General features: G+C 38.1%; 1 protein-coding gene across 1 annotated transcript; it reads left to right on the forward strand.

Annotated features, from left to right (window-relative positions):
* The first annotated feature begins 15,551 nt into the window (after positions 1 to 15,551).
* LOC126710261 (uncharacterized) lies at positions 15,552 to 16,307 on the forward strand. The gene has a single exon (XM_050410643.1). It carries the CDS (start codon positions 15,552 to 15,554, stop codon positions 16,305 to 16,307), a length of 756 nt encoding a protein of 251 aa, XP_050266600.1.
* Positions 16,308 to 20,720: the final 4,413 nt, after the last annotated feature.

A 20,720-nucleotide genomic window follows, 5' to 3' on the forward strand; every position in this document is an offset into this window, starting at 1 on the left:
AAATAGTCCTACCCTTATGATCAAGTAAGAAAATAACTTAGTCATTACTACATTATCAGTAAGAAGAAGAAGAAGAAGAAGAAGAGAGATTTCCACGCTTAAAAATAATACCCTCTCTTTCTCCCTCTATCTAAAATTGACTTTCAGGCACAACAAACAAGTGTGTTTACACTCGCAGTAAAAGTCAAAAGCTAATAAACCATGAAACACACGTGACCATTAATTTTTGTTTCACAAAGTGACTTGGCAAGTACTATCTTAATTCATTCAGCAAAAAAAAAAAAAAAAAGTACTATCTTAATTCAATTTTACACACGTTACGAAATGATAATGGTGTTATATGTAAAAGCAATTTAGTTTAACTTACCCTTATTCCTCACCTACCTAATTGCTTCAATAATGTGCTTCTTCACAATGTATGAACGGGACCAGTGGTCGGTGCAAAAGGTGGAAATAAAGTAGTAGCCACACCATCAACAGTATCAAAGGGAAGATCTCCATGAAGATAGCATGGAATCAACTTGTATCTTAATGACTAGTTCATGAGTTGGACGAAGAGTTGTTTAAGTGTACACAACCAAATATTTTAATGTCCATGGAAATGTCTCAGCTGATTCCTAGTCTCTGCCCGACTTCCTGGCCCTAAGTTCAGAAAAAACTTATTTTAAAACTCGTAGTGGTAATGATTGTAAACAGGAGAGCATTGGGTATATATAAAGAATTTACATCAAGAAGTTTCTGTGCTCCTATCATGTCAATCCATTACCAGAAATTAATTTGATGATCCACTGGTGCAATAGTACTTTTTAACTTGTGGTTGATCCATGAAGAATGTTTTTGCTTTTGTTTTTTCTTTAAAGGTGTGATGTTAAGCACTCAAGTAAGCCAGTATTTGAAGTATCATTTCTCGCCAAATTCCATATAAAAAGTATGTAACGAGCAATATAAATAGAAGACCATTAATGGTCAACAACGATGAGATATTTTGATTAGCACATACTATAATGTAAAACTAAACAGGATTCCCCAATGAAATTTTTAATTGCATTTTTCCCAATGAACTTCTAGCAAGAAACTGTCATTCAATCTTAGTTAAGAAAAATTGAATTCATGTGGGCCCATGTGTCTAGTTGAGTCTAGCTAAATGAAATAATGATCTGGCTAAATGAATAATGAACTCCTCCTACTTTGTAACCAAAAATCCATCAATTTTTGGTAAGCTCAATAAACCTGAGTCACAAGTTTTTACACCGAGACAAGCTATACAGGATGCTCTCAATGTTTTTAATTATTATTTTGATAAGGATGGCTCAAATATTATTATTTGGTGATAGTAACCACATCACTTTGCCTTTATAATTTATACTAACTAAGGGTATCCAAGAGTATTATAACTCAATTGGTTGACACTATTTAATATGTTTTTAACAGAGTTATTTATGGTTCATATTATCTCACTCTCAATTATTCATGTATCAAAAAAGAAAAAAGAAAAAAAGAAAAACTAACCGTAGTTCAATATAGAGCACCCTTTTTTTGATATCTGGACACTGCAAGAATCGTAGTACCCACACATAAAACTAGCTACTCCTTAAAAAAAAAAATTATATGAGTTATATGAAGTAATAACCCTTGATGTTAGGATTTTGAGTGCTGGCATATTCCATACCAATTTTATATGTATTTTCCCATTTTATTTTCATTGTAGTGGGTTACATTTGTGGCATTATTGTAATTGGTCGAGAGCTAGGTTAAAGTGTTGAAACATTGAGTTATTGAACTGTTGAAACATTGAATTATTGAACTGAGTATCTTGGTCAACCAATATCACAATGTTAGGTGAGTTGTTGGGTGAGTTCAATTTTGGAAAAGCAATTAGAACGACAATCTTGGCAAACATTCGATAGTAACTCAGTTGAGCGAGTTTCATGAACTTAAAAGAAAACAATTATTTGCATCTGTGGGGGCCCGAGGACCAAGAAAAGGTTCGATGAGCTGTTATTGTCATTATTAAGCCCGAAGAGGGGATTGACCTGAGGATGGGAGGGGAAGAGACAAGAGACTTCTGGAAAGTTTAGATGAGGAGGATGAGGTGTAGAGAGAGAATCATGGAAAGTAGGGGAAGTCTCCAGTGAGAGTTATCCTAATGCCTCCGCATTAAATGATTGACAATAGCTTTATTAGCTGCATTGATGAGAAAGTGATTTGAACAATAGAATTCACAGCTAAGCAACTCCTTCTACCACCTTCAACAGAAGTTTAAGAGGACAAGTGTCATAGTGAGAGCCTGGGTAGGTGGAGATGGAGGGCCAAGATGTAAAAGGCTGAGAAGTATATAAGGAAAAGGAACTTCCAGGTGAAGGGGATCCAGAAAAAAACTAGGGAAAGAGAGAAACCAAAACAAGAGTATTGAGAGAAGAAAGTGAACAGTGTATCATTCTATGTAAGAATTGCCTCTTCGAGCAAGCTTGTGATATGTCTTATATATACATAAACTTTGATTTGTAGATATTCTTTCCCTATTTTTGTCCTCGGGCTAAGCCCCCTCCTTTTTTGTTTAATCCACTCTCTTAAAAATATCTATTGATTTGGGCTTAGTTGAGTTACACAATCCTCACTATTCTAAGTGGGATTGGGCTGTTTGATTTTGGTGTCCTTATAACATCCTTTGCTGTGCCCGTCCTTTAAGCCCTCTTATATACCTTTAATACCCATGATATTCATTGGACAAAGTTCTCATATATATTGAAAAGGTAGAGAGAGCAACCTAACTCTAGAGCTAAATCTCATTTCTTCTCTCTACCTTCTCCCTCTCCAATTGCCGAAATTCTATGAGAGAAGATTAAAACCAATACACAAAGAATCCTTCAAAGATCTTGTTGATGTTTGGTGCTTGGGAATCATATATTGGAGTAGTCCTAAAATCTCCAAAAGGCCTTGCGATTGGCGACTTAATTTGCAGATCTAATGAATAACAAAAGAAAAAGTTTTGAGGAATCAGTTACTAGTTGAAGTTGAAGTCTCAAGTATATAGTCACTACTTAGCTTCGAAGGTTTTATAAGTGATTTGTATTGCAACTATTCTTGTTTAGTGGATCATTTGGTGCTATTGGTCTCAGGAATTTTTTTACTTGATTTTTAGGGTTTTCTTTCCATGAACACACTTCCAATGTTCTTGTGGGTGTGGTTGATTATTTGGAATTTGTTATTTTGATTATGCATCCATGAATATGTTAATTGGTTAATTGCATTAAAAATTTGTCTTAATTGATAATATCCAGCTTAACATAAGCTATAAAAACAAGGTCTAAATCGGTAATTCTCACCTAAACCATTGAAGAAATAGCCTAGGTTTTTTTTTTTTTTTTTTTTTTTTTTTTTTTTTTAAATTTTTTTTATAATAATTTATTAAAGAAATGTGCATGAGGTTTAATTTGAATTTTGGAGCTTACATATTTTTTTCTCATTGCAAATTTTATACAATTCTAATTATTTTTTAATGTATATCTTAAATGAACCTTTTTTTAATAAATGCTTAAATGAATCCATAGTTACCATAATTTTTTTTTTTTTGAAACTATATAGTTACCATAATTAATTCCGTTAAATTTAACATCTGCTAATATGGTAATTTGCTAGTGATGTAAATAAAAAAAAAAAAATATTGTACATGCTTCTCACATAAACGGGTGTCATAAATGCTGTCAAATTTATTGTCCCACACTACCCATATCCCAAATAATAGACAGGAGTCTGGGAATGGCCATGTGTATCACTGCCATTAGATTATTCTTCCTCTAATCGTTGAAGGTGACTTAGGTGAGGCCTCTTGAGTTTTCACTTTTCAATGTTTGCTTTGTTGATAGAAAGAATTAAAAATATGACATAATTGAGGCCACGTGAGCCATTCTACCAATATATTATGATTATATTTCTTTTCTTCGTTATGATGATACTCTTTTGTCTCCACTGACGGAAAATGTCGTAGAAATTATTATTATTATTTTTTTCGTAAAATTTAATTTAATAATGAAATATTCATTTGCGGAATCCTTTCAATTTTTAGTACCTAAAATTATAAATGAATCAAGTTATTTATAAATAATTCAAGCTTGCTTGAGAATTTTTTTTTAAAAAATTATTTGTTTAGCAAATAAGTTAGTTCAAGTCCATTTTATCAGCAAAAAAAAAAATTAGTTCAAGTCCAAATTTAGATTCAAATTATTCAATTCTTAAACGAACTAAGCTTAAACATATAATGTGTTTCTAAATAATCTCGTGAACTTGAGGTTAATTGAACCATATGTAATATTTTATTTTTATATATATACTTATATAAAAAAATACTTATACTTGAATAATATAAATTTGTAAATAAGTTCATGTGATATCAAATTATTATTTATAGTTTATTGGTGATATAATAAGCCTATTTATAGTAAAGGTTCATAAATTTTTGAAGAGATAAAAAAATTTTAGTTTTGGTTTTAATAAAAAAAGGGAAAATAATAAATTAATTAAGTAGCTCGTGAACAAGTTCATACTTATTCAATAAGAAAAAGAACCAAACTTAAATATATAATATTGTTTTATATATTGAGCTTGAACTCAACTCTTTTTTAAATTAAAATTAAATGAACAAACCTACACTTTTAATATTTAATTCAACTTGTTTACAACTTTAATCATGTTTGCTAAAAAATTCAAATTTTAATGTTTCAATTTTAAGTATCACAATCTTTTTATAGTATGTCATGTAAATTGTTATTCTATCATGTCTATATAATTTTAACATTTCAATAAATTAATTTTTCCTTGTCTAATTTTTCTTAAGTAAACTCATATGTATATCCAAAAGAAATTAAAATAAAAAAAAATAAAAGAGAGAGAGAGTATAATTTGAATCTATATGTCTGTAATTATAATTTTTTTTAATTGTACCGTGTATATACACGGATTATACACTAGTAGTTTCTAATTGATGTGTTTTTTATAAACTCATTGTTAAATTGCATTATCTTCTTACATACTTTTTGTCTATAAAAATATAAAGATAATTAGAAATTAATAACTTTCTCATCCAACCAAAGAAAATTCCCAACAAAGCCTATTTTATTATATTTGTACTACACTCATATTACTTGAAATCCCTTATATAATTGAATTGTATACACTAATACACACACACAAAAAAAAAAAAAAGTCTAAATTCAAAAACACCAATACTCTCTCTCTCTCTAAAAATAATCATGTCAAAACTGAACTTGTAATCGATGGATAGATATATTAATCCAAACAAACAAAGAAAAGGAATACATGTATAGGTGGGTGGGGTTTGATTCGCTCCTTAACCAAAATATTAATGTAGCCATTGAATGAGATATCTTGCCTTTGTGCATGTATATGAAGTGGTTAGGGGTTAGGAATGCTTCCTATCCTAGGCCCATCAAAGATTTGCCCTAACAAACGTATCTTCCTCTTTTCCCTGCGTCGAGCAAACCCTAGAAAAAAAGCTTCAAGGGCTTGAATAAGAATAATATTTGTACAATATATATTTCCTTTACACCAAAGCAATGAGCTGGGGCTATCAGATTCCATTGAATTCTCACCAACAGGCCAGAATCCCAGAAGATCTTATCCTCGGTCATTGATTGCGGTGCTCTAAAAAAAATAAAGAAAATAGCTGGCGACAAAAGCTTTGTCATATTTTGAATGATAACTATGAGAAAGATTTCGTATGATAATTATACTTAAAAAAGATGCATGGGGTTGTAGAAAAATGAAGGCAAGAAATGGCTACCCTTTACTTGTCTCTTATTTCTCTATTCCCCCTTGAATTTATCTAGGTCAATAGCTTGTAATTTTTCCATTAAATAAAATAGAGAAAACAGACGGTTAGGAGGTGGCGTAAAAGTGTTGATTTACGCCACCAATCAGTGTTTGCCACGTCACACATTTAAAGAAAAACCAATACACCCTATCACACACAATTTTAACTTACTCCACACACGTATTAGAGAGCAAAGCTGGAGAAACAACACCAACGCCTAACCCATTCCACCTCCTGCTCTCATCTGACCACCAGAGCTCCACCCCGTCTCGACGTCGTTCTGGAGCTGGCGCCACCGCACCAAAGTTCAAGGTTTGTTCTGCTCCTTTTTTATTCAATCAAATATTCATTCTTTAACACTATCATCTCTCCCTTACAGACCTAACACAACCAACCCAGCCACCATCATCAAGCCACAAAATAACCCAGCCACCATCAATGAAGCCTACTGATCAAAACCATAGAAGATCAACGCCACTGATCAAACAATCCCGAAACCCAAACAAGCCACACAGAATTCCCAAAACCCACTAATCAAACAAAGAATAAAAAAGGATCAAAGAGCAATTCGAATTCGGATCTGAAGCTCGAGAAATGCCGTGTAAGCATATATACCACTCTGATTGTATACTCCCTTGGCTTTTGATTCGGAATTCTTGCCCAGTTTATTGCCACGAGCTTCCCACTGATACCGAAACCATAGCGGCTATGCTGGTGGAGTCTACGATTGCGGCGGTGGCGGTTTAGAATGGGTTTGAGAATATTGGGTTGATTATTTGGAGGCTTTCTGGAAGTGGGTTTGCGGTGGGGAGTTTTCTGGGTCGAGAGGGGGAATTGGGGAGCGAGAGCTTCCGGTGGTGTATACGGAAATGGATGGTGGGTTTAACAATGGCGCTGCGGTGAGGCGGGTTGCATGGTCGATGAGAGTAGGAGGTGGAATGGGTTAGGCGTTGGTGCTGTTTCTCCAGCTTTGCTCTCTGATACGTGTGTGCGGAGTAAGTTAAATTGTGTGTGTTAGACTGTATTGGTTTTTCTTTAAATGTGTGACATGGCAAACACTGATTGGTGGCGTAAATCAACACTTTTATGCCACCTCCTGACCGTATGTTTTCTCAATAAAATAAGAGCTCGTAATTCAGAATGAAAATTTTTAATCATTTTTTTTTTTTTGGTAAAACTTTGCTACTTTTTTTACACACATGTTTTGCGGTCCATAGAAAATATTTTCAAGGTTAGCCAAGATTTACAAAAAACCAAAATTGAAAATTGTTGAAAATGCTTTTAAAAATATTTTACAATAAAACAAGCGAAAACCTAATTAAATGCACTTATTCATGATACTTGTTTATATTTGAAAAACTTTTACAATTATTTCAAAAAATAGACAACTTTTTATGTCACGCTCTTAAGTTCTTCTTCATGAGATAATTTCCAAGGAAATTTCTTTCTATCTATTAGAATTGTTTATGGGATTGAGAAGAGAGAGAATAAAGAAAAATAGAGAGCAAAGATAAACGTTAACATGGTTGGTTTAATGGCCTATCTGCACAACAAAAAGCTTTAAGATGCCACATTTTATCATATGATATTGGTGGATTACCATAAATCTATTAGGGGTATATCTAGTGATGCAGTGTATCATTTGTGTAACTTGTTAAAGTCTTGCCTTCATGTTATTTTGAAACTGTCGGTAATTTGTAACACTTTAATTGTCTATACTTTTAGTAATGCACAAGCAAGATAGTCTCTCTAGGCTGATTAGTCAGTCATTACCTGTCAATAAAATTAAATCCGAGCTTAGCATTAAAAATAAATGCGCCTACTCATTTGTAAAGCTTCTTTGATTGAAAATTTACAACCTTCTAGTTTACACTGAGTTTCCAAGAGCAATCTTGAAGAGTTGTTTCATTTTGTTCTTTCTCTAAGCAACTCGCAATCCATTTCCTTCATAATTTGCGCAGCTAATTCCCATGACGTCATATAGAAAGACTCTACTAGGTACGTTATGATGTGTAATACAAGTACTATATAATAGTACCAATATATTGAATCTAAAAAACAAAACTGTTATCTCTAAAGTCCCTTCAATCTTAAGGTGAAAGCTTGAAAACACATTTGACTTGGAATGCATAAGATGTGAAATAGAACACACTAGGCAAATGTCCATGATATCATAATGTCTTGGCTTGTGATGGACAATGGTCAAAGGACAGCTGTCATGATTGTAATGATGACATTGTTATGCATTTGAAAGCATTGAGGCATGGGTAGCCAGATGATGTTGGTGACGACATCTTGAATGATGATATCGGCTATGAGCAATGTCAATACTAGTTGGCTAACAACTTGTTTGCGGGGTGTTTTTGCTTGTAAATGTGGTATATACTATGCATTTGGTGCATGTAGTCCCCTCTTACTTGGAGGTGGTGTAGAGTCCATTCTCATGTGAGAAGAAGGATACATGTATCGGATGCAAGATATGTTTTTTTCTTCTCATATGAGAATTGGCTTGGTCAACAACTAGTTAGAGGGGTGCATCTTCCCCTATGAGGATATGCTGTGATGATACCATATTAGAATTTTTTATAGGAGTGAGAAATTGAGAAAGAAGTAAATATAGAGCAAAAGTAAGAACCAACAAGGTTTGTACTTATGACCTATGTTCATAGTCAAAAACTTCAAGAGGCTATTTCTTTATATATGAAAGTACAATGAACTAATTAAGGTATACATGGCGAGACTAATTCTAGGTTAACTATAGACTAATCTTATAATGTAGTATAAGTTTTACTTGTATGGCAATGGTACAAGTTGTACTATTAATTATCTCCAACACTTTTATGGTCCGTTTAGATTAAGAGAGTATAAAGGGGAGTAGAGTAAAATTTGCCAAAAATTAACTTATTTTTAGCTAGTTGTACTCTGCTTCCCTCCCTTCGCTTTCAATTCAAATAGGCTTGTAAAGTAAAAGTTCAGTGTGCTTAATTAATTAATAATTTTGACTTCAATTTTTTTTTTTTTTTGGGACAAACAAGGGTGTGACTTTAAGATTGTGTTGACGGGGTTTTAGGGAAAAAGTTCAATATCTGTATCACATGTAGTATGAGGCTGTGAATTATATATAAGCATATGACACCTTCAGAAGAGGGTTGAAGAATTGGGTGCCAAAAGAGATGAGCTAAAGAAGTTCAATTCAAGTACTATTAACCATGGCAAGGAAGTGAGTACTCAAATAGCCGGCAGCCAAGCTGTCTTAACTTCGAAAATCCATCAACGTTGTGGTGCAGTACAGAATCTACGGATTGTGATCTGACGGGGGAGAAATCAAGGACTGTCCAATTCAAGAGTTTTGGAGGTACGCCTTGAAGGACTTGATGTTGTTGGCTGTGTTTCCACCAAATTGTAGAAGCTACGTACGTGCATTTGCAAACAGCTAACTAGGGTGATTCCGTTTCATATTTTTGGTCACAAATTTTTATTAAAGTTTAATTTAATCGTTTATATTTTTTTGACTGGATAAGCAATATCTTTTACTTCGTTGAACACTTGAACTTACTTTTTGACATAAATTCTGAGAAAGGTTACTTTTTATTTTGTTAATTTATTCTAAAAATTTTTCCTGGTTGCTTATACGAAACCTATCATAATTGATGAGCATAATCATCACTATCACAGTTTTGTCCCTTAGTAATGTTTAACTGTCGTTGTCATTATCAGCATCAACATCAACATCACATGTTCTTTGTTTTTTTTCCCCAGTCTGATAATGAATTTATTCTTTCTCTAGGTTAGGTATTCGATCTGCTCTCCCAAGAAGTACCTCCATGACAAGTCAATAGAGGCATAGTAGATCTCTATGATTTATTAGAATTATGGACTTGAAAATATTAGGCCCAGTTTGGTTTAACCAATTACTCTAATTCAGTTTCTATCACTCTATTCTTATAACTCAAAATTCAAAATTCAAAACTCAAAACTCATAAACTCATATCTTAATTCTATTTTCACCTTAACTCAATCTACAATTTGTTTGGATACAATTTTTTCATCACAAAAACTAAACTCTTAACTCCAACATGTGGAGCCCACAAGCCACATGGTTAGATGTTTTTTCAACTGTTTTTTTCCCCCTTACCCACGGGACCCTACTTGGAGAAGATAAAACCCACACTCAAACCTAGCTCCATCACCACCACCAACGGCAAACCTAGAATTGACCACCATAAATACCACCAACAACCACACAAAATCCAACCATCAAACACACTCACAACCAAAAAGCCAAACCCACCAACACACATGCATAGAAAACCCAAAACCAAACCCAAACCCACAAACATAGCAAACCCAACTCAAATCCGAGCCTTCATTGGTGGAATTCGAATTGTGAGGAGTGAAATTATCGAAGACATCAATGAATTCATCTTTTTCTTCTTTGTCATCGTCAAAGATTTCAAGTGGTAGAAGAAAAAAAAATGAAGAAGGAAAAAATCTGGAGAGGGAGTCATTGGGATGGAATAGTTGAGGAGAATAGAAAGAAAGAAAACTAAAAAGAAAGAAAAGACAGTTTGAGAGAGAGAGTTGTTGGGTGCAAGGCTGGCATGATATGACAAGTCAAAACTATGGGTCCCATAAGTTGAATGAAATTACTATATTGCCATGATAACTTATTTTTCATAACTCAGAAACACTTAAAATGTGTTTTCATTTTCAGTAACTTGTTACTCATTTTGGTGAGTTATGAGTGATGAAAACAAATCTAAACAAGCACACTAGGCATGGGACCCACCATATTTAAGTGATGGTTGATGGAAATTGAGTATTGGATGAGTGAAAACATGAAATTTAAACAGGGTCTTAATCACCATTCCTTTTTATTCCCTCCCTCTGGTTTAGAGTTCATGATTCCTTTGTAATCTTTGCTATTCAACCATGATGATTACCTGGAAGTTTTAATCTAAAAAATAGTGAAGAAGTTTTTTTTTTAAATGTCACTTCTCTTATAGTTAGAAATGTTGGGGGGAGATAAACATCTTGGGGAATTTCTTTGAGTAATTAATGTTAGGTTCTAAGACTTTAGGTTTAAATGTATTAGAACTTCAATTTGTAATGTTGACAAACCATGATCAAAATGTTTTAGTTTTTGTTTTAGACTTGCTCAAAGTGTGTTTATATGTAAAGTTGGAATTGAGTGTTCTGCAGGATTTACTGTGTAAATCTTCTTGGCTCGATCGATCAAAAATTCGGCTTGATCGATTGAAACTCATGCAGATTATTTTTCTGCAGAATTTTCCAACTCAACCCAAGCCCGTTTGTCGTGTAGTGTTTTATATTTTGTCTTAAGTATAAAAGGGAAAACTCTAGCCACATTTTTAGGTTGCTCCTTATGCTGTGTGTGTGAATCTTTTGTGAGATCAAGAGGTGGTTGCCTTCACACATACTTAGGGTTTCCAAGATTCAAGATTATGTCAAGAACTTGGTGATCGATTCAGTTGCTGCTTTAAGAGATTAAAGATATACAAGCGGGTGTGCTTGTACTTGCTGGGAATTCAAGAAAGAACTAGTCCGTGGACTCAAAGCTATCATGGGGTCCTGGTAGTAAGTTTCCTACTCGAGGTAGCAATAGGATGTTAGTGCTCTAAGTCACTATTGTGTAAACTTTAATTCTTTCATAGTAGATTCAGTTTTACCTTAAGGATAGCTAGGTTAAATCATCCATAGGTTTTTTACCGGTTTGGTTTTCTTGGATTATCATATTATTGTGTTCTTTATTTTTTGCACTTTGCAATAATATGATATATGTGTGTTAACCTAGACTTGATAATTTGACTAAGTAATCACTTGGCTAATTACTTAGGTTAATCTGGTTGTGTTTTAAGGGGTCTAAAAACAAACAATTAATATAACAGATAGAGACACACTTTAATCCAAAAGGTCTAAGCCTAATGGGTATGTACTTAATTATGATATATTAACTACTCATTCTTCTCATCTTTATTCAATATGGGACTTTACTTACACGTATAACCCAACAATCTCCCCCTCACGTGTGAATCTCTGCTTCTTTGTGGGCTTCAAAATCTTTGCGTAGGCCATGAACAAGTCCTACTAACTTTTCCTTGCCTAATGAGTCTTTCCCTTCACTAGTGCATTATCCATGGACCTCCACGTGTTAACCCCACATGTTTTTTTATCCTCCATGGGAACCTCGCACTTCATCGTTGTCTAGCACCATTGGCAATAATAATCATTTATTGTGCCCTTTTCAAGATCTTTTGTGTGGACTTTATGGGCTTGCTTGGTGCAATATACTGTCCCTACTCCAATTGCGAAAGCGACCCACCTTGCTTTATTTTCGAAAAGGCTTTAAGTACACACACCTCGTTCCCGCTGTAATTGAGAAAGGAACCTCGTTAACCTTACCTTTTTTGCCCCACACTACCATGGGCTCTGATACCACTTGTTGGGTCTTAAATAGTATTACCACCAATATTATCAATCCCAAATTGCAATCACACACAAAACACAAATATTTACGTGTAAAACCTTTTTTCTTTGAAGGGAAAAACCGTGAGACAAACTCCAAATCAATTTCACTATTCTCAAATCAATTTCAATATCACTTGTGTATGTCTCACAGCTAAAGAAAAATATCTCTTATTTTTCTTTTCTCTCACACACTCTCTTTGTGTCCTTTTGAAGGCGGCAACACTAATTTGCTCTCTCCTCCTTGAGTTCCTCTCAAGTGAAAATCTATTTTTTTCTCTCTTGGTTTCACGCTCTATTTTCCCCCCTTCTCATAGGGAGGATCCTTGGGCCAAAACCATCAAATTCTTTGAAGCGTTGTCTATTTATAAGACTCTTTTTCTATTCCCTCTTGGACTAGGAATACATTACCTCTTTAATAAGAAATAGACTTTCATTCCATACCAAGGAATAGTTTTTCCTTCTAAAATAAGGAAATCCAAATTAATTTTTCCTATTTCAACTAGAAAACCTAATTGACTTTCTAAATCATAATTGGAATTTGAGGCAATTTTCCAACAATCTCCACCTTGACTCAAATTCCATCAATTTTCCTCAACTATCTTATTTCCTCTTGGGATAGCTCCACCTTAATCATAGCAATCTCTTCTCTTATATCTTAATTCATACAAAGAGTCATCCACTAAATCAACCAAGTCTTTGAGTAATTAATATAATATATAGAAACACACTTTAATCCAAAAGATCTAAGCCCAATGGGTATGTGCTGAATTATGTTATATTAACTACTTATTCTTCTCATCTTTATTCAATATGGGACTTCACTCATACGTGTAACCCAACAAGTAATGTGTAAAAAAAAAAACACAAAATCATTTTCTTAATTATTTTCATTGAATTTTGTACCTTCAAAGTAAAAGGAAGAAGCTTACCTTTTACCCTAAGGAATAACATAATGGATTGAGAATATATGTCACATTAAGTTCTATAAGGGATGATATGCTTTCTCAAAATAAGCTAGTGTTCACTTTAAAATTTATAATATTTCATACATATTATGCTATCATATTTGTTAGGACATATGTGGGAATAGTTAGAGATATATGTGATGTAAATTGGCCAATCCTTTGACAAAATATATTTTACTTGTAATTGGGTAGATCTAGGATGAGTTTAGTACTTCAAGAAACAAGTGTTCAAGTTTAGTATTAAAGTCATGCAAGTCTAACCAAGAAACAAGTGAAGATGTGCTGTTTATTAAAGCTCAACAGATGTCTTGACAAAATCCTTTCTATCAAGGTTTAATGTTGAAACTCAACAGAAACTCGATAGAAGCTAAATCTGTCGAGAATTACGAAATTAGAATTTCCAGATTTGATTTCACACATATCCATGAGTATTTGTGTAGGGTTTCTTTTCTCACAACCCTAGACATATATAAGAATTATTTTAAGGGTCGTCATAAGTGATGCAAAGGTTGTTGCAATTGTTGTCACACACATATTGCGATTGGAGACAAAATTGTCTTAGTTCATCTTTCTCTCTTTAGAAGCTACTGCGTCTTTATGCCAAGGGTTTTGTGACCAATGAGCTTCCTAATCTTCATTGTTGATGAACTGAAGAACTTTGCACCCAACATCTTCCTCAAGTTGGTGTGTTAGTCACGAACTGGGATCCGTGCATCATTGGTTAGTCACGTATTGGGAGCCGTGCATTGAAAGGAGAGATTGCTACTACAATATAAGTCCAATTGGGTATTGGGGTAAGGGTTCAACAGTTGGTTGGTATTAGATACTGGAATTCATTTTACTTTTAACAGCTTGTTTTGATAATAGTGGATTTTTAGGAGTGGTAACCTTAAATTCACCCGATGGATTTTTGCCTCAATGGTTTTTCCTATTCGTAAACAAATCATCTGTGTCAAATTTATTTTCCACTGCATTTAATTTAGTTGGTGATTTGTTTGTGCTACCATATTATTGCATGTTAAATTGACTTAATTAATTCACTTGGGTAATTAATTAATTAATTTACAAAAAAGGGTCAATACATTCTTAGTCTATCAATATTCATAATGCATTTTGTATATAAACATTGTACGGCACTGAGGTCCCAAGACCCAGATGAGCCCTGGGCTTAGGCCCAATGGCATGACCCCATCACTTTAAGTTCTGCCTGAAACTACCTTCACGAACTACGAGTTTTGAGCCTCGGCCCCTAACCTATGCTCGGCATAAATTTCCCGAACAATCAATATAACCTTGTCCGGATGTACCATAGGATGCTCGGCAGTTCGTGGAACATCACCACCGAGCATATTCACCTGAGTTGGAACCAAGTTCCAAAGCCATAATCACTGCATTCCACTCTCACCTAAACATTCACTTACAACAGATAACATTGGACCTTCAATTGCACTAACAATGGCAGTAATCATGATCTCCCCACTAACTTAGAACTATAAATAGGAGAAGTTGGGGAAGAAAAAGGGGGTTCAGAAAAAGGAAGCAGAAACAATATTTGAGGAAGGAAGGAGGGATATTACTTTGAGTTTCTATGCCAAGAACTACCCAAAGTAGGAAATCCTAAAGCCCACCCTATAAATAAGTTGTGAGCCCAAGTGAGGTTAAGCCCAATAGTCTCATTTCCGGCGTGCACAATTGGCGCCCACCGTAGGGCTCTCCTACGAAGCTGTGGTTCAACTGAGACTCAAACAAGGGAAATGTTCGAGGGGCATTCAGGAGGGCGCGCCCAGAGCAGTTCGGTAGGATCTTCTCGGGGATCCACGTGGCGGGAAAGAAGACAGAAAGGGCACGAGGATAGGGAGCGTTTACGAGGAGAGGAAGAGTCTGGCCTGGGAGAAGGATCGGACCAGACCTACCGAACGATGTTGGGTGTCTCAGGACACGGGCAATATGATGATAGGGACCGAGAGCTGGAGTGGTTGTGCAGACTAGTAATGGATCTAGAGCTGGAAGCAAGGGGTCGATGCCAAGAAAGGGACCGAAACCACCGGCAAAGGAGAGATGATAGCATGGGAAATTGAGGCGAAGAGGACTCTAGCCAATCCGGTATCCAACGATTCCAAAATCGATCACCCTCTCGAGAATCACGCTGGAGCAGGAATCACTCACATTCCCGAGAGACACGTCATCGCTGGAACCGTTCACGTTCACATGGATATGACGACCGAGGATCGGATTCGCCAGAGGAACGGCGACTCCACAATGCTGCCATGGACGCCATAAGCCGAGCCTTACGAAGGGCTGCTCGGTCACCATTCTCTGATGAAATTGAATGGGCCCCTATGCCGAGTCGATTTACACGACCACCATTCAATTCCTACAATGGGAAGACGGACCCTGTGGAGCATGTCAGTCATTATATCCATATGATGTTCTTGCATGCACACAATGATGCATTGATGTGTAAGGTATTCCCCTCTAGTCTCGGTTCCACGGCCATGAGATGGTTCAATGGGTTACGAAAAGGTTCCATTCGTAACTTTGTCGAGCTGATCCAAGAGTTCGGCAGTAGATTCGTGACATGCAGTCGAGTACCGCAGCCGATGGATGCGCTACTTTCCATAAAGATGAAGGTCGGTGAAACCCTTCGGAGTTACGCCAGCCGGTATTGGGAACTCTACAATGAGATCGGTGGAGGAAATGAGAAGATAACGGCAAGCACCTTCAGGATGGGGCTCCCCGAGGATTCTAAACTACGGGAGTCGTTGACGAAAAGATCTCCCGAGGATATGAGGCAACTTATGAGACGCATTGAGGAGTATAAGTGCCTGGAAGATGATCGACTACAAAATAAGGGGAAAGCCCCGTTACTTGGAAGATCTTGGCAGGGCATTATTCTGGCAAGACCGAAAAAAGATTTCAGGATGCAGGAACCAGAAGTGCAAATTGAAGGAGTTAGTGTGGCGTTCAAAGAGCCTGTGCACAAAATTCTAGATCGGATTAAGAACAAATCGTTCTTCAGGTAGCCGAACAAGATGGGGGGTGACCCATCTCGGAGGAATCAAAACTTGTACTGCACATACCATAGGGATAAAGGGCGCACCACCGAGTAGTGTCGGGTGCTAAAAGATCATCTCAGGTAGCTAGTAAAAGCAGGGTATCTGAAAGAGTTCGTAGTGGACTCCGTAGACCGAGAGGCCAGCCAGGGTGTTTAGCAGAAAAGGAATCCCCTCCCACCACCACTGGGAGTGATCAAAGTCATCCACGCTGCCCTGAGAGGTACGGCAACAGTTAAGGGAGTATTGATAGTGGCCTGCACGGAGGGAGAATCACTCGAGAAGAGGGTGAAAGTTGGTCGGCTAACCATCTTTTTTGGCGAGGAAGACTTGGAGGGGACAATCCAACCTCATGATGATGCGTTGGTAGTAACAGCTCGGATAAGCAGGTTCTTGGTGAAAAGAGTGATGATAGACCAAGGAAGCGGAGCTGACGTAATGTACTCGGATTTGTTCGAAGAGCTCGGATTGAAGAGTCAGGATTTGGCGAAGTATGATACGTCGTTGGTCTCGTTTGACAGAAGAGTCGTGATTCCCGAAGGACAGATTTCTCTCTTGGTGGACATGGAAGACAAGGAAGTAATAGTACCCTTCATAGTAGTCCGATCATTCTCACTGTACACTGCAATCCTGGGAAGGCCGTGGATTCATGCAATGAAGGCCGTTTCGTCCACCTTGCACGTGAAAGTCAAATTTCCCACCGAGTATGGAGTCGCCGTGGTACGAGGGAACTAACGAGTGACTAGGCAGTGTCTTGTTGCCATGGTCAGATGGAAGAGCGAACAGATTGGACAAGCGGAGGCCACCGAAAAAGAAACTTTATAGCAATTACAGAAGCCCCGAGGGGAAACGGGGGCGGACGTTGCCGAGGAGGTTTTGAAGGTTAGAATTTTTCCAGACACTGACAGGTATTTCCAGATAGGCGCAAGCATGAATGACTGAGAAAAGGTAGAGATGTTGTTGTTCCTTTTGCAGAATGTGGATGTTTTTGCCTGGAATCTGTATAAAGTGCCCGGCGTAGATCCTGAGTTTATTGTCCACAAGCTTAACGTGGACCCATCATTCCCCCCGAAAAAGCGAAAACTGAGAAGAGCATCGAAGGAGCATGTTGACGTGGTAAACTTGGAAGTCCAGAGGCTGAAGGAGGCAGGAGTGATAAGAGTAATATTCTTCCCGAAATGGTTAGCAAATACGGTGGTAGTAAAGAAAAAGAACGGTAAATGGAGAGTTTGTGTGGATTTCACAGACTTAAATCGAGCATGTCCCAAGGATCCGTTCCCAATACCTAAGATTGATCAATTAGTAGACGCCACGTATGGGCACCCGAGGATGAGCTTCTTGGATGCTTTCCAGGGGTATCACCAGATTGCCTTGGCGCCCGAGGACCGAGAAAAGACAGCATTTATCTCCCCGAGTGCAAACTATCACTACGAAGTCACGCAGTTTGGATTGAAGAACGCCGAAGCCACGTACCAGCGGATGATAACGAGGATGTTCCGAGAGAAAATTGGGTGCACAGTGGAAGTATACATTGACGACATGGTGGTAAAGAGCAAAAAGGAGTCGCAACATATGGAAGACCTCCGGGGAGTGTTTGAGATACTCCGGCAGCATAAGTTGCGCCTGAACACCGAGAAGTGTACTTTCGGTGTAAGGGCTGGCAAGTTCTTGGGTTATCTGATTTCTACTCGGGGGATAGAGGCCAACCCCGACCAGATAGAGGCCGTGAATCGCCTCAGACCATTGAGCAATCCCAAGGAAGTACAAGTGCTAACTGGGATGTTAGCCGCCCTAAACCGATTCATCTCCAAATTTGCTGATCGCTGCAGACCGTTTTATCAACTTCTGAAGAAGTGGAAGGGGTTTCAGTGGGACGAGGAATGTGACAAGGCTTTTCGAGATCTGAAGGAATATTTGGCAAAAGCGCCCATGTTAAGGGCCCTGAAGTCTGGGGAAGATTTGTCTATGTACCTCTCGGTGTCTGACCATGCCATGAGTGCTGTGTTACTAAGAGACCAAGGAGTACAGCAGCCAGTGTATTACATAAGCAAAACCTAAGTAGATGCCGAGACGAGATACCTGCCCCTGGAGAAGTTAGTATTGGCACTGGTGCACGCCATGAGGAAGTTGCCACATTACTTTCAGGCTCATACGGTGTTAGTCCTCAATGAGTATCCCCTGCAGTCATTGTTAAAAAGATCGGACTTCATGGGCTGAATAACCAAGTGGGGAACTCGGTTGGGTTCGTTCGACATAAGGTATCGGCCGCGAAGCTCGGTGAAAGGACAGGTTCTCGCTAATTTCATTGCAGAATTTACCCCTAAGAACGATGGGAAGATAATCTATAATGTAGAAATTCGTCCATGGAAGGTGTTTGTAGATGGCGCATCGACTGCTATGGGGGCCGGAGCCGGTATTGTCATAATCACCCCAGAGGGCATACGACTAGAACTCTCCTTCAGATTAGGATTCAAAGCCTCAAACAACGAAGCCGAATACGAGGCCTTTCTAGCCGGATTGAGGGCCGTATTGCATCTGGGCGCGAATGATGTGGAGATTTATTCGGACTCTCGACTGGTAGTTTATCAAATCATAGGAAGCTTTGAAGCTCGGGACTCTCGGATGAAAGCCTATCTGAGTACAGCTAAGCAAATCATTAGCCAATTTGGGACAGTGAAGGTGGCCCAGGTAGGTCGAGCACAAAACAGACATGCCGACTCACTAGCCACGTTGGCCTCATCCGCTACCGAGGATACTCCTTGGCTCGTCAAAATAGAGCTTATAAGGGAGCCAAGTATCGATGTGAAAAATAATTATGACCTGGCCAGGGTTGAGGTGGCCATGGTATCAGTGGCCAATCCGTGCTGGATGAACCCGATCATAGATTTCTTAGCCGAGGATAAAGTTTCGGACGATGAAAAGGAGGCTAAAAAGATTCGTCGGGTGGCTCCCCGATACTGGCTATCGGCAGATCGAAAATTGTACCAGAGGTCTTTCACAGGCCTTTACCTTTTATGCCTACATCCCGAGAAAGTAAACGAACTTCTGTCCGAGTTGCATTACGGAGTGTGTGGTGGCCATGTTGGGGGGCGTTCTTTAGCACATAGGGCGATGACCCAGGGGTTTTGGTGGCCACAGATGCAGAAGGATACCGCGAAATATGTTCGGAGGTGTGAATAATGCCAAAAACACACCCCTCTAATCCACCAGCCAGCAAGTCGTCTAAACCCCGTCAGCAGCCCATGGCCGTTTGCACAATGGGGGTTGGACATCCTCAGCCATTTTCCCTGAGCAACAGGTAACCGTCGTTTTGTATTGGTGGCAGTTGATTATTTCACGAAGTGGGCGGAAGTCGAGGCCTTGGCCAATATCCGGGATATTGACGTGAAAAAGTTTGTATGGAAAAACATAGTCACAAGGTTTGGGGTGCCGAACTCACTGGTATCAAACAATGGGCTACAATTTGATAGCAAAGTTTTTCGGGCTTTCTGCGGCGATCTCGGCATTAAGAACAAGTATTCAACTCCGGCATACCCTCAAAGCAACGGCCAAGCTGAGGCAATGAACAAGACGATTTTAAACGGGTTGAAGAGGAGGCTGGATGGGGCAAAGGGGAGGTGGGTTGAAGAGCTACCTAACGTTTTATGGGCTTACCGTATGACTCCTAGAAGATCCATGGGTGAGATCCCTTTCTCTTTGACATATGGGGCGGAGGCCGTGATACCAACCGAAGTGAGCTTGTGCAGTGCACGGGTCGCAGGATTTGACCCCGTCCAGAATGTCGACCTGATAATGGAGCGCTTAGACTGGTTAGAAGAATGCCGAGAGGTAGCAACCATACGGCTTGCGGAGTATCAGCAGAAACTTGCCCAAAGATATAACCAAGATATAAAGGGTAGGGAATTTAGCGCCGGGGAATTGGTGCTAAGGAAGGTCATGGGAAATATGCGAGACGTGATTGCAGGGAAGCTTGCTTAAACATGGGAAGGATCGTACAGAATCACCGCCATTGCCGGCGCTGGGGCTTACTACCTGGAAGACCTTGACGAGAGGCCGCTCCCCCGGCCATGGAATGTCCACAACCTGAAGAAGTTTTATCCGTGACCATCCATACACTGAAATGTAAGTCGAAACTTTGTACTTTGCTAAAATCGAGTTAATGATGAAGTTACTTGTCTATGCTGTTTTTGATTCCGTCATTGTACTTTTAAGAAAATTGCATGTTTTGTACAAAAAAAAAAAGAAAAAAAAAACTTTAAGGACAGAAGCCTCATCCTCGGTTCGATCAAAATCGCCGAGCAGGTGGAAACCTTATCGTTACAAAAAGAAAAAAAAAAAACTCTTAAGGACAGAAGCCTCATCCTCGGTTCGATCAAAATCGCC

Source organism: Quercus robur, chromosome 12 (assembly GCF_932294415.1).
Source record: "Quercus robur chromosome 12, dhQueRobu3.1, whole genome shotgun sequence".
Lineage (NCBI taxonomy): Eukaryota > Viridiplantae > Streptophyta > Magnoliopsida > Fagales > Fagaceae > Quercus > Quercus robur.